The sequence below is a fragment of the Sinocyclocheilus anshuiensis genome, unplaced genomic scaffold, assembly GCF_001515605.1.
Source record: "Sinocyclocheilus anshuiensis isolate Anshui unplaced genomic scaffold, SAMN03320099.WGS_v1.1 scaffold2085, whole genome shotgun sequence".
Classification (NCBI taxonomy): domain Eukaryota; kingdom Metazoa; phylum Chordata; class Actinopteri; order Cypriniformes; family Cyprinidae; genus Sinocyclocheilus; species Sinocyclocheilus anshuiensis.
This window is the reverse complement of record NW_015554052.1, coordinates 194166-208846: the sequence shown is the minus strand read 5'-3', so window position 1 is coordinate 208846 and position 14681 is coordinate 194166. Positions and strand designations below refer to the sequence as shown.

General features: G+C 33.1%; 1 protein-coding gene across 6 annotated transcripts in view; it reads left to right on the top strand.

The window, feature by feature from the left end:
- LOC107668486 (BTB/POZ domain-containing protein kctd15-like) overlaps positions 1-14681 on the top strand; it is a 28659-nt gene that overhangs the window by 7066 nt on the left and 6912 nt on the right. For all 6 annotated transcript variants that reach the window (XM_016460371.1, XM_016460369.1, XM_016460368.1 and 3 more), the window contains 2 exons: positions 3685-3829; positions 10435-10740. In XM_016460371.1, coding sequence (XP_016315857.1) covers positions 3685-3829; positions 10435-10740 — 451 coding nt within the window. The remainder of the gene's footprint in view (positions 1-3684; positions 3830-10434; positions 10741-14681) is intronic.

Genomic DNA, 14681 nt, shown 5'->3' with positions numbered 1-14681 from the left:
AAAAAAATTAACTTAAATGATTTTAGCAAATGGCTGCAATTTAACAAAGAGTGAAAAATTTAAGGGGGTCTGAATACTTTCCGTACACACTGTATATATATATATTAGGATTGCAGTTAAAGTAAGTAAAGTAAAGTAAGATTGCAGTTATGATTGCAGGTAAAGTAAAAGATAAAAATATGTGATTTTTTAAATAATTAAATATTGTCTATATATAACCTATATAAACAATATTTAACTATAAAAAATCACACACACACACACACACACACACACATATATATATTTATTTATTTATATTTTTTATTTATTTTTATTAAATATCATTATTAAGTTTTTTACTTAACTGACTGCTAGCTAACTTGTTGTGTTAGGCCAAATTTTCGAAATCCATCTTTTTCTCCGAAAAGTGAAAATGTCACCGCCAGCACACTGTAAACTCAAATCCAGCTGAAGGTTGATCAAGGCCAGATCTTTATTCATGTGATAAATATTTCAACACAGATGAATCATAGGTCGAAGAAGTTTCATTTTTCAAGATTTCAAGTAGTCAAAAGTGCCTCTAATTGAAGAATCGCCTTCATACCTCACACATAGACTGAACCCTCTCTCAAAATCCAGTCGCTTTGCTTATAGAAATGGCTTGTCTCTTTCTTTCATGATCAAACTGAACCGTATTCACTGCTCTGAATGAGACTGACAACCATATTCCCCTGCTGTGTGAACGCAGCCAGAGATTTAGAGGAAAAGGAGGATGTGGGAGAGAGTATCAGAGAAAAGATGGAGAGAGAGAGAGACGGGTGGGGGAGAGGAGGAAGAAAAGAAAAACAGGCAGCATTTTAATTGCTTTTTTAAAAAAAGTGCAGATGAAAAACAGTGTTTGCCTGGAGGGGCATGGTGAAATTCTAGCTGGAAGAATTGCAAGACCATATGAGAAAGGACGACCGCAGGCGCTACAGGGAGATGAGTATTGGTTTTTTATAAAGCATTTTGCATCGATTTCCAAAGTGGGTAAAAAGAGGGAGAAAGAGAGAAAAAACAAGAGCTTTAGAAAGTGCATAAGGTGACGACTATAGAGTAGACTTGCGTGGAAGAGTATGAATTTCGTCGTGCATTAAAGAAAAAAAAAGTCTGTAAATACATGCACCTGGCAGAGCTCAGTGAACTGTGTTTGTGTTTGCAAATCACTTCCTTACGCAGAGTCAATAGTCTATGTTCGACAATAACGCCTTTATACCCCGGCTGTTGTTCGTTATACAGGCTTTGACAAGCAGTCGGCCGGTCTTCTTAGTGCTTATGAGAGCCGTCAGCTGATCCAGAAACTGTAGCAATGATTAAAGAGGAGATTGCACTGGAGCGGCGATAGCGCTGTCTCTCGGCTAGGAGCGGAAGGAAATGCTGATCGTATCAGAGTTCATAAAGAGAGCTGAAGTACACGCAGAAAGATGAAGGTATTTCCAGGTATCCTGTGTTTAAGGACGCTGAATAAGGCACTTGTGCTGAATAATAGTTTTAGCATTGAAATGTTGTGTATCATGCACTGTAAACGGTTATGAGACGTTAGAATCTGACGTTTTAGAATTAGTAGATTAGTGGAAGAATGTATTAGAGACATCTGCACTTTTTGTCTAGTGATGGACACAAACTCTGTTCCAAAACCTAGTGAGCTGCCTACATAGGGAGCATCCCAACTATCATGGAACCTCACAAGTGACTGATTTGATTTTATGATTGTACTTTAGTAAGCATCAAAATAAGCATAAAATAAAAAAATAAAACGTTTTTTTAATAATTTAACAAATATATTTTTATGATTGCGTTTAACGGTAAAATTATACAAATAAAAAATATTTTTTAAAATTCAAAATATCTTGTTTTATTCTTATGATTTCAGAGTTAACAGACAGCTAGCTAACTTCTTGAGTTAGGCCACGTTTTCCAAATCCAGCTTTTTCTCAAAAAAATGAAAGAAAAAAAATAAAAAGTATTATCATGTGTTTGAAATGTTTGCACTTTTTGTCTAGTGATGGACACAAACTCTGTTTTAAAACCTAGTGAGCAGCCTACATAGGGAATAAGTATAAAATAAAAAAAAAAATGTATTGACTTTTGAAGTTAACTCTGTAATTATAAAAACAAAAAATATATATTTTTACAATTAAAAATATACTTTTTTATTGTACTATAATAGGCATCAAAATAAGTATAAAATAAAAATATATATACATTTTTGTTTACTTTTTTTGTTGTGTTAGGCCAAGTTTTCCAAAACCGGCTTTTTCTCAAAAAGTACAAAAATATGTAAAAGAAAAATAAATAAATAAATAAAGTTAGTAGATTACTTGAAGAATGTATTATAGTGTACTGGGAGTGCTTGCTCCGTTCCAAAACCTAGTGAGCTGCCTACATAGGGAGCATCCCAACTATCATGGAACCTCACAAGTGACATTTTTTACTGTATTCTAATAATAAGCATCAAAATACACAGCACATGGAGATATTGGGTAAAATATTCAATTTTTCATCACCAAAAACAATTCTATCAGTATTTTTCAGTTCACAAAGAAATTAAAGTTTATTTAGAATCAACATTTCTCACCTCACCTGCCATCTTGCATGTATCTTTTCACTGATTGTTCTTCATTGAGGATACATGCAATGCAAATTTGACCAAAATAGTGATGGTTGGTAAGTTCAGAAAGTATCTGGTCTCGACACTTTAGTCACACTTTAAATTAGATTAAAAAAATATCAAAGCAAATGCTGCAGGAGCCAAATGATGGTCCTGTTCCACTAATGCTGGACAAGCACTGATCTGTTGTTTTATCTTCTCGAACTTGCTTAAAAAGAAAGGCATCAATGGTTCCACGAAGAACATTTAACATCCACAAAAGATACTTTATAGTGAAAAAAGTTCTTCAGATTAAGAAAAATTGGTTATTGTAAGAACTGGTCACTGAAATGTTTCCAAAATGGTTCTTTTTTTTAAATGATTTTGCTTTCGGTGTGCTTTTGCTATCTATCGTTCAAATAAATGACATTTGCATAAAATACATTACGATTTTTTTGTGTGTGTGTGTTGTAAAGTTGCTTAGCGGAGGCTATAAGAAAAGTACAAGAGTGCAAAGAGAGGATCTAGATCTCTCTATCTTTCTCTATTTCTCTTGTTCTCTTTTTCTCCTTCAAGTTCACTTCATACAGATGTTGCGATCGGTCAATAATTAAAACAGGCCTTATTCCAGATCACAAGAAGTTGTTGGACTTTGAACTGATCAGTAAACAGTTTTATCCTCATGTTTTGTTGCACAGGAAACTTTCAACTGCATAGTGACTGTCTAGTTTACATATGCAGATCATCTGCAGGCTTTTATACGACTGTCCTGCTTTCTGACATCATGATATTATGTGGGAGTTATTAATTGGCATGTGACTGGTGAAGATGATGAAGCTGTGGTGAAGGCTTTCCAGCGCTGTATTCATCTCACAGCAGAGAAGGACTTGAAATGCTTTTCTCAGCCACTCGAATCCGCCTAAAGCCTCTTGTTTCAGAAGCGAGCGTTAATGCCTTTTTGGCCGGCCACTAATAAAATTGAAAAATAAATGCTAATTGTTTCATGCATTTAAAGGAGGCTGGCCTCACTCCATTAACTGTGTGTGTGTGTGTGTGTGTGTTTTAATTTTCAGGATCAGCAGGCTGTTTAACGGAACCGAGCCCATTGTTCTGGACAGTTTAAAGCAGCATTACTTCATCGACAGGGACGGAGAGATATTCCGCTACATTCTCAGTTTCCTGCGAACCTGCAAACTGTTGCTGCCGGATGACTTTAAGGTAACAGCGTAATGCTGTCTGAAGCTTCTGATTCAGTGGCTGTTTGGAATAGAATGTAGTGTGCACATGTACTGTACTACAGTAAACACTGTATACTGCGAAAAAATAGTATGTGAAACAGTATGCAGTATGCAATGATAAATGCTGCATTATTGTCACATGACTTCATTGCCAGTGTTATTTTAGTATCTTTCGGATACTGTTATAGTTTTCATTAATATTTTGAATTAGTTTTTTTCAGTTTTCTATTTTCATTTAAATTTTAGTTAAAGTTTTAGTAATTTTGTTTTTTTAATGTGTCTATATAGTTTTTGTTCATTTTTGTTTTAGTTTTAGTTATTTTAGAACACCAAGTTAAAATCAGTGTTATTTTACAGTTTTTATCAATATTTTGAATTAGTTTTTATTTTTACATTTTTGTTTAAATTTTAGTTAAAGTTTTAGTAATTTTGTCGTTTTTTTGTCATTTTTATTAGTTGTTTCTTTTTTAATGCGTCTAGATAGTTTTTATTCATTTTTATTTCCATTTTAATTTTAGTTATTTTAATACAGCAAGTTAAATTGTTATTTTAGTATCATATTTAGTTTTTGTTTATATGTTAAATGTTTTTATTTTTATGTTTAATGTTTTAATTTTAATGTTAGTTTTAGTAATTTTGTTGTGTGTTTTTGTTATTTTTATTTTAAATATTTCTCACTACATATATTTGATATATTATCTATAATATATTTAAATATTTCTATATAGTTTTTATTATTTTTTTAAATTTTTTTAGTTATTTTAGTACATCAAGTTAAACTAAATGAAAGTGGGAAATATTGCCTGACAACTATCCGAAACAAAATCATTTTAAGTTTTAATATTTTAATTTATTTTAATTATCATTTATTTTATTTCAAGTAACAAAATATATAATAAAATTCATGGCTTTAGTTTTAGTTAACTGTAATAACCCTGCTCGTTGCATTATGTTAATTTGGCAATTAGCATCCCGTTATCATTTTAGAAATAAATAGATTATTTCGAATTTGGGATTTTTTTAATCCAGTTTTAGATTTCATTCTTTGCGCTGGACTTGGGAGACCGAAGTGATTGCATTGCATTGTTAGATACAATATATATTCCACCGTTTGATCTCCATTAAATCTCATTGCTGTCCGAGAGAAAGAACTAAGATATTAAAGAGATTGCATTTGCCATTTTTCTTTCTTCAAAGTAGGGCTGCACGATTATGACAAAAATCATAATTGTCGATTATAATTTAAATTTTTTTGTTATACTAAAACTAAAATTAAAACAATGGGAAAACCCTTAAGATAACATGTAGAAAGAAAAAAGAAATCTTAAGCACACAGAATAACATAAGTGGACTTTGAACGATTAATTGCCGCTTTGAACGATTACGTAATTGTGGCATCCGTAATTGTAATCGCGATTAGAAATTCGATTAATTGTGCAGCCCTACTTCAAGGTACTGTTATTTTGGTTGGTGGATAGTTGAGCTGAATGAAAAAAACTGACAGTAGAAAAAGACACTTTACACTAACGTCTGCTGTAGCTCCCCTTGTGGCAATACTGAGAATGCAGTGCATTGCAAATTGAAGTCTGATGCATTTCAAGATGCAATAATGCACAGAACCAGAAAAAAACATGATAAAATGACTAGTAATAGCAGCTCTTTCATGAGTTTGTGTGTTAATCAGATGCAATCATGACAAGCAGTGAATGTCAGGACATATTGTTGGTCGTTCGATTTTTATTTCTGTTGTATTTGGTAGCTCCGCCCATAGTGCAATATTATTGGCCGAAAATCCACATAGATAAATATTAAGCATGAAATCTGTTCTGATTGGCTGTGATCGTGCCACATTGCACAGTATTTTGACTGTCACCATGGATAGACAAATTACTTACTACTTATATTAATATTCAATTATTCAATTATGTTTTAATAAAATCTATATTTACGGCTGATTTATCCTCATGAATAAACTCTACTTTTACATCTTTTAATCTTGATCTGGATTCACTTTGTTTTCCTCTCTCGAGTCGGACAAAGAGCCCAGTTTAGACTGGTTTGATCTGCTGATCAGCGTGTGGGAAATCAGACAGAAATGCAACGGCAGCCGGCGGTGTTAAGCGTGTCTTTATCTGTGAGGCATCGTGACTGTCATGACCCGTGGTGGCGTTCGTTTGGCTAAATCAATGTGAACGTGGAGCTAAAGCGGAATATGTTTTGCATCTCTCAATGGAAAAAGCATCATTTGTACCAGAGATTATCAGTTGCTAAGCTGCTTGAATAAATAAAAGCTGCCGTTCGACTTTTAATGTCATTTCTCAAAGTTTTGTGACCACTGGGAGCATTTTAATGAACAATCTTTTGTTTTTAGAATAACATGCACTGATGGTTCGTTCATAATAAATCCAGTGAGTAAGACAGAGTCGGATTTGATTCCAAGGTTTGTCACATAGGATCTGACCTCTACATCAGCATGTGTTTGACAAAATCAAAGAGAAATGGTCATCTCTTATACAGTACGTATTAGATGGAGACGGGGGAATATCTCTGCCTCTCTCTCTCTCTCTGTCTGTCTGAGAGATGTTGTCTTGCCGGTGGGCAACAGAGAAAGATCATTATTTTGGATCACAACAGGCCTGTCGGATGATCGCCTGAACATGGGATTTCAGGCTAGCGTATCGTCTGTCTTTCTATCTGCTCTTGTTGGGCTCGGTTTCTTTCTTCACCTCTCTTGTATCAGGCTCTTCGACATGTTGCATGAAGCTAGACTACAAGAGGAGCTTTAGAGAACGAGTCCTGTTAAAAACAGAGACCCAGGCGCGTCTTTTAAAACCTCACTGTTCCCTCCAGCGCTGATGCATCGCATGCATTTTGTCATCTGCACTGTGAAGGGCAAAAGTATTTTCTCTCGTTTTCAGTGCAAATATCTAAATACTCTTAAATCAAGATGCATTTACTTAAGTGTTTTCTGAAAAATGTAGCGAAAGTAAGAAAAGTGTAAACATTCAGTATATATTTATTGCCAATTAAAAACAGTATATTATTAGTTAAAAATAATTATTTTGTAAATGTATATTTATAACTGCATGTATTTTAAACATATTTTCTGCAAAAAAAATGATTTTCTTCCTCAGTATTTTTGTCTTGTTTTCCAGTAAATGTCTACATTTGCTTAAAAAGTTAAATTACATAAGATATTAAGTCTCGCTTTGTCATAAAAAATTAAAATATTTAATTAAATAAATAAAAAATTAAGTGAGTTTAAAACAGAAAAATAAGCTTGATTCAAAGGGAAAACACGTTTATTTTTCTAGCCCGGTTGGAAGATTTTTTTTGTCTTGTTTTAAGTGTAAACTCACTTAATTTTGATACCTTTTTCACAAAATAAGACAAATTCTCAAAATTAATATTTTGAATTAAGATTGCCTAGATATTTGTACAGGAAAACAATACTAAGAAAATCATTTTTTACAGTGTTTTTGTGCAGAAATGTGCAATGTGTTTTATGTTAATTAAATATTAATTAAAATAAATTATATTACATACATTATCATGTAAATTTTATTTGTATATCACGTTCACAATACACATTGTTTAAAAGCAGCTTTACAGGAAATCATTATGTTAATGTTTATAATATCTTAATACCTTCATGCCTTATTGTCAAATTAGAGCTAGGCAAAAATATGATTGGGTCAAAGACGAAAAAGGGTTTAAGCATAAAAACAATAAGTGTAATGCTGCTTTAACTTGTTGTTGTTTTGCCCAAAAAAATGTAAAAAAAAATCTGTTTAATTTAATTGCAATTTTGTTTTTGTTTTTCTGAGCAAAAAAATAAATATCATAAATTTTTCTCTGATTTACAGAAGTGACCCACTAAAATGTCATTCAGTGTAACAATCTTGTCAGGCATATTTACAACAAAAATCAATTTATGATATATTAAAAGACTAATTACTTTCACCCCAAATACTAATTAGTTGTAATTTGACATTTTTTAAATTTGCCACTGTCCTAGGTTTTGCCCATTTGTCACTCGGTAAGAAATTTTTACTCATTTAAAACAATCAAATTTAACATGCTCCCTTATTCTTTTATATATTTTAATATGTACACGTCAGAATAAGCATGTTGTTTGAATTTTTACATAAATATTGTATTACACTGAATGACAATGTAACATTATTTCAACCAAATTTTGACATTTTATTCTCCAAAAACTTATTTGAAACCTTAAAATAGACACTTTACTTATATTTAATGTGCTTTCTGTGGACATAAAATCACTTTTGTAAATTTCTTTTGATGCGGACATCTTAACGTCTTTGACCCAGTTACATTTTGCAACAATATAAACAATCAAGCAGCTATAGAGTATATATAACTTGAGTATATTGCATATAGGTGGATCAAGTTGAATATACTAATTATGTACAACTCACAGAGCTGTGCGATAATGTAGTTTAATACAGTCTGTGTCGTACGGTTGATCCTTCTCTGTCTGTTTTCTGCAGCAAAACGCAGAGAAGCCGCGTGTACAATAAGTCACGTAGTTTAGTTACCATTCCAGCTGTGTGCACTTCATGACTGTTCATATCAATCTTCATGCAGATTACTCTGCAGACGTTGAACACAAAGCCGTATCCTCAGTTGAACTCCAACATTGTCCTCCCTCTTGCACACCTCGGCTCCTCCCGCTCCGTGATGGAGAGTCGAGGAAGAATAGTACCATCTGGACTTGTGGGAAATTAAGGGAAAACTGAAAGGGGCAAAAAACCCCTGGCAAGACATCCCCGAGAGGAAGAGAGCGAGCGTTTGGCAGTCTGCTGTTGTCTGCCTGGATAAAGAAACGCTGAAGCCTGGAGCTCCGTCACTGACGGGATTCAACGAGCATGAGATCCTGCCAAACGTCTTGACTGTTGCCCCGCGGGCGGCGCTGATACCCCTCAGAGCTAAACATGCCACCCTGCACCCCAGTCGCACTGCTTTTTAAAGATTCGTTCACTTATTGGCTTTTATTTATGTATTTATTTGTTTTGTTGCTTTGTTAGCAGCTTTTGCAGTAATAGCATCACTATCTCATTAAGTATTAATCTTCAGCGTGCAACGTGTCCTGCAATTTTGCATGGGGAAACACCACTCTTATTTTAATTTTAGAAAGTGTAAACATCTATACATGGGCAAAAAAAGAGCGATATCCACGTATTGAGGTTAGAAATGTGTCCAGGCCAAAGTTATATGTATTTGTTAATATTTTTCCCCTCATAATGTCCACTTACAATGTTTTCAAACGATCTAAAATATATTTTTAAAACTTATATTGCATGCATTTTAAATGCTTTTTTTCTTATTTTCCTGTATAAATATCTAAACATTCTTAAATCAAGTGCATTTATTTAAAAAGTAAAATTACATAAGATATTAAGTCTTGTTTTCTGAAAAATGTAACAAAATTAAGAAAAGTGTGCACATCTAGTATATGTTTATTGTACATTAAAAAGACCTAAAACTGTAAGATTTGAATGCATTTTATGCATATTATTTATTGTTCGTTTTATGGATGCGATCTGAATAGGTTATCTTCACTCTTTGTTGGTTTCATGGTTTGTGAACTGGTTTATTATTTCTACCAAAATTCGAAAGACTGTCCATCACATTTCTAGCGCTGAAAGAAGTACAGGATCTACATTACAGGATCCGATCTGATTAACCAGAGGGTTTTAGCGCTGAGATTTATTCTATGACCTGCAATTGAGTGTATTTAATTTTTGATGCTGTTGTCATTTATGCTTCATGCAAGTTTTTCATGCATTAGTTTTTTTTTTCTCCCCTTGACATTTTTTCAGTTGTTTGAAGTATAAATCAAGCAAACTGCACTGAAAGAAATGTTTCATTCATCCAATTAAAAAAATGTAGGGTAATGATTCACATCTATATATTTTTTTAATATAACTTAGGGCAAGTTATTTTGTTATCATTGGCTCAAGTTAAAAAATATAGATGTGAATCATTACCCTAAATTTTTTTAATTGGATGAATGAAATTTTTTTCAGTGTGTTATTAGGTTTATGCTTAAAAAATCTTAAAAAAAAATAAATAAATAAAAAAATGCATTTTAATATATTTACACTTCAATTTAAAAGTTTGGGGTTGATAAGATTTTTAAAGGTTTTTAAAAGAAGTCTCTTTTGCTCACCAAGGCTGCATTTATTTGATTAAAAATACAGTAAAAACTGTGAAATATTATTATAATTTGAAATAGCTGTTTTCTATGTGAATATCTTTTAAAATGCAATTTATTTTTGTGATGCGCAGCTGAATTTTCAGCATCATTCCTCCAGTCTTCAGTGTCACATGATCTTCAGAAATCATTCTAATATGCTGATTTGCTGCTCAAGAAACATTTCTGATTATTATCAATGTTGAAAACAGCGGAGTAGAATTTTTTCAGGCTTCTTTGATGAACAAAAAGTTCAGAAGAACAGCATTTATCTGAAACGGAAATCCTTTGTAACATTATAAATGCCTTTACTGTCACTTTTGATCAGTTTGATAAAGCATCCATCCATCTGTCTGTCTGTTCAGGACTTCAGTCTCCTGTACGAGGAGGCGCGTTATTACCAGCTGACCCCGATGATCAAGGAGCTGGAGCGGTGGAAGCAGGAGCGGGAGCAGAGGCGTCTGGCGCAGCCCTGCGACTGCCTGGTGGTTCGCGTGACCCCTGACCTCGGCGAGCGGATCGCCCTCAGCGGGGAGAAGGTGCTCATCGAGGAGATCTTCCCCGAGACCGGTGACGTCATGTGTAACTCGGTCAACGCTGGCTGGAACCAGGACCCGACCCACGTCATCCGCTTCCCCCTGAACGGCTACTGCAGACTGAACTCGGTGCAGGTAATGCCATTCGCTGGTTTGCAGTCGCTGATGGCGCTGCTCTTATCTGTCTGAGACATCGCACGGGTAATTTCATTCAGCTCTGCATGTTTAACATCACGCTATCACCTTTCATCTGCTCAGTGGAGGCGTGTTTGTTTAATATGGGCCGTGTTTAAAAAACAGCATAAATGCTGAAATAAATAATAGTTTGTCAAACTGTCTAAATGTTTAACAACATGATTATTAAACTAAAAAGTGTCTCTGTTCCAAACCCTATCTGGAGAGCTTTTTTTTTTGGCATTAACAAAATGTTTCATTTAACCAAAATCACCAAGGCTGCATTTATTTATTTAAAAATACAGTAAAAAATGTGAAATATTATTATAATTTAAAACAGCTATTTTCTATGTGAATATCTGTTAACATGTAATTTATTTCTGTGATGCGCAGCTGTATTTTCAGCATCATTCCTCCAGTCTTCAGTGTCACATGATCTTCAGAAATCATTCTAATATGCTGCTTTGCTGCTCAAGAAACATTTCTGATTATTATCAATGTTGAAAACAGTTCTGCTGCCCAATATTTCTGTGGAAACCATAATTTTTCAGGATTCACAGATGAATAGAAAGTTCAAAAGAACAGCTGAAATAGAAATTATTTGTAATATTACTGTAATTTTGAGCAATTTAATACATCTTTGCCAAATAAAAGTATTTCTTTCATAAAAAAAATTATTGATTCCAAACTTTTGAACATAAGTGTATGAGCCAGCTAAAGAATAAATAAATAATACAATTAAAATAAATAAAATATGGCTAAATATTTGCTGAATAAAATGAATTAATTTCTTAAAAAAAAAAAAAAGACCCCAAACCTTTGAGCAGTAATGTATCTTGCATGCATGGGTGAGGCAATCCCAGAATGCATTGCTGCTCAGAAAGTGGATGGAGTGATGAGACTATAAGGGACCTTTAACTATAAATATATTTCATTCGATTCTGAAAAGTACTCTAATCAAATATAAAGCAAACTATTTACCCAATATTTGTATGTGCATGATGTATTTTTTTGAGCTGATGAGAGTATCATATCATTAGCTCTGCAGCATGTTATTGTCAGACTATTGGACAGTTTCATGTGAGTAATGAAATGTGTGTGGCACGTGGAGTTGTTTACTTTGGCTTCTGCACACGTTGCATTATTTTTAATGGTTGGACTATGTAGACATTTGTCAAACAGATGTCTCTGACCATTGCAACGCAAGTCGTGTTGGATAAAAGCATCTGCTAAATTCATAAATGTAAATGTTGCACTGTGTCTTGCTTTGTTTTCAGTGTCTGTCTTTGATTGATAGAATGTATATAAGATCTCTAAAGGTGATATTTTATTTGGTTCTCAGACACTTGACCGATTTCTAGTTCCAGAGTTGCATGATATATATGTGACCCTGGACCACAAAACCAGTCTTAAGTGTCAATTTTTCAAAATTGAGATTTATACATAATCTGAAAGCTGAATAAATAATCTTTCCATTGATGTATGGTTTGTTATGATCAGACAATATTTGAAAATCTGGAATCTGAGGGTGCAAAGAAATCAAAATATTGAGAAAATCGCCTTTAAAGTTGTCCAAATGAAGTTCTTAGCAATGCATATTACTAATCAAAAATTAAGTTTTGATATATTTACAGTACGAAATTTACAAAATATCTTCATGGAACATGATCTTTACTTAATATCCTAATGATTTTTGGCATAAAAGAAAAATCTATAATTTTGACCCATACAATGTATTTTTGGCTATTGCTACAAATATACCCCAGCGACTTAAGATGGCTTTTGTGCTCCAGGGTCACATATCATCATACCTCTTATGCATGTTAAAGCTGATGATCTATTAATGGAAACGAGGCTCAACCTGTATTTCAAACACACTTTACTACACACACCTCACCAGCGCCCCCTCAGGGTCGAGCAAAACGTGCAAAAAACGCCTTTTCATGTGCAGCCATATTTTCACTCCCTCAAAAACAAAACACAAGAGCGAGAAGAAAAGAGAGGCTGGAAAATGAAATGCATAATTTAAAGGTTTCTCCTTTTTAAGACACAGCGTTTCCCTTTTAAAAAAGACTCCAACGTAACAACGCCCAGAGCGGTTGAAATACACGTATTGCATTTTTTAATACCATACTTACACTTTCTCAAACAGCCTCAACCCCTTTATGCTTCTTTTATAGATTTCTAAATGGCTTGCAATATAATTAATTGGCTGCATCAACTAACACAACATTTTCCTTCTGTGTATCCAGTAAGATGTCCCTTTCTGTCTGCCCTCTCTTTGTTTGCTCGCTCAAGCTCTGTTTCTTTTCTAAAACTAGTGGATTTCTGTGAACCGATGAAGCAGGCCTTTTTGTTTCCGACAGAAGCTGGTTTGTCTGTTGCTGAAGCTGCTAACTTTACCTTGCATCTCTTTCAAAAGTCCATTAGAGAGACTCGACTGTTGCTCAGCTAATGATGCAATGCTCTAATATGCATAAATGTCCCATAAACACACAAGCAATGGGTAAAACACTCCGCTTTTGATTAGACTGAACTGTTTTACTTCCCAGCATATGTGAGCCTGGAGCACAAAAGCAGCGTTAAGTCTCTGGGGTATATTTGTAGCAATAGCCAACAAATACATTGTATGGGTCAAAATTATTGATTTTTCTTTTATGCCAAAAATCATTAGGATATTAAGTAAAGATCATGTTCCATGAAGATATTTAGTAAATTTCCTACTGTAAATATATCAAAACTTAATTTTTGATTAGTAATATGCATTGCTAAGGACTTCATTTGAACAACTTTAAAGGTGATTTTTTTTCAATATTTTGATTTTTTTGCACACTCAGATTCCAGATTTTCAAATAGTTGTATCTCGGCCAAATATTGTCCGATCCTAACAAACCATACATCAATGGAAAGATTATTTATTCAGCTTTGAGATGATGTATAAATCTCAATTTTGAAAAATGGACCCTTATGACTGGTTTTGTGGTCCAGGGTCACATATTGATAATCAACATTTTTCTAACAGTCGTCCACCATATTGAATCATTTTGATCTTTTCACGGTGCATTCTGATTGCTTTAGTGATGAAGGACGCATGTCATGCTGCTTTAGATTTGTAAAATGAGACAAAATAATGTTGCTGTCTACGTTTTGAAACAGTCCTCACATCTGGAATGCACCTGGAATGATGTCTTTAAAGTGTTGTCTATGTAGGCAGCTCACTGGGATTTGGAACAGAGCCACTTTAACACTTAATGCATTGCAAAAATCATGTTCATAATTAGTATTTGGTCTTGCTTTCCGATAAAAACATTCTAAATATTATTTTTACTCAAGGAGCCAAACTGCTTGTTCTAAGCATAAATCTCATTATTTGGTTACATTTTAGGCTTAAAATTAGAGAAAGAATGGCCGTACACTATAAAAAATATTTTTTTTGAATTTGTAAATAAAACAAAACATTTTCTTCCTACATCAAAATGTCACATTTAATTCAATGTGTTGCTTGCCATTTTTTAATAATTATTTTTTTAATTTACTAGCAATTTCTGAGTGAAAACTGTTTCCTAGCATTTACATTTTCAGTGTAATGTACAAAAATTAACAATAATACAAATGATTATACTATAAGATACTATTATAGTTTTTATTAATATTTAGTATTTTTGTTTGCATTTAATTTTAGTAACAATTTTTGTTAATTTGTTGTATTTTTGTCATTTTTAGTAGTTTTTGTTTTTATATATGTTTTTATTATTTTTTATCAATTTCATTTTTAGTTTTAGTTACTTTAAAACATCAAATTTAACTAAATTAAAATGAGAAATGTTGCCTTTGCAAATAGCTAAAATAATATTTTTAATATATTTTTTATTTTATTTTATTTCAGTAACGAAAATGTTTTA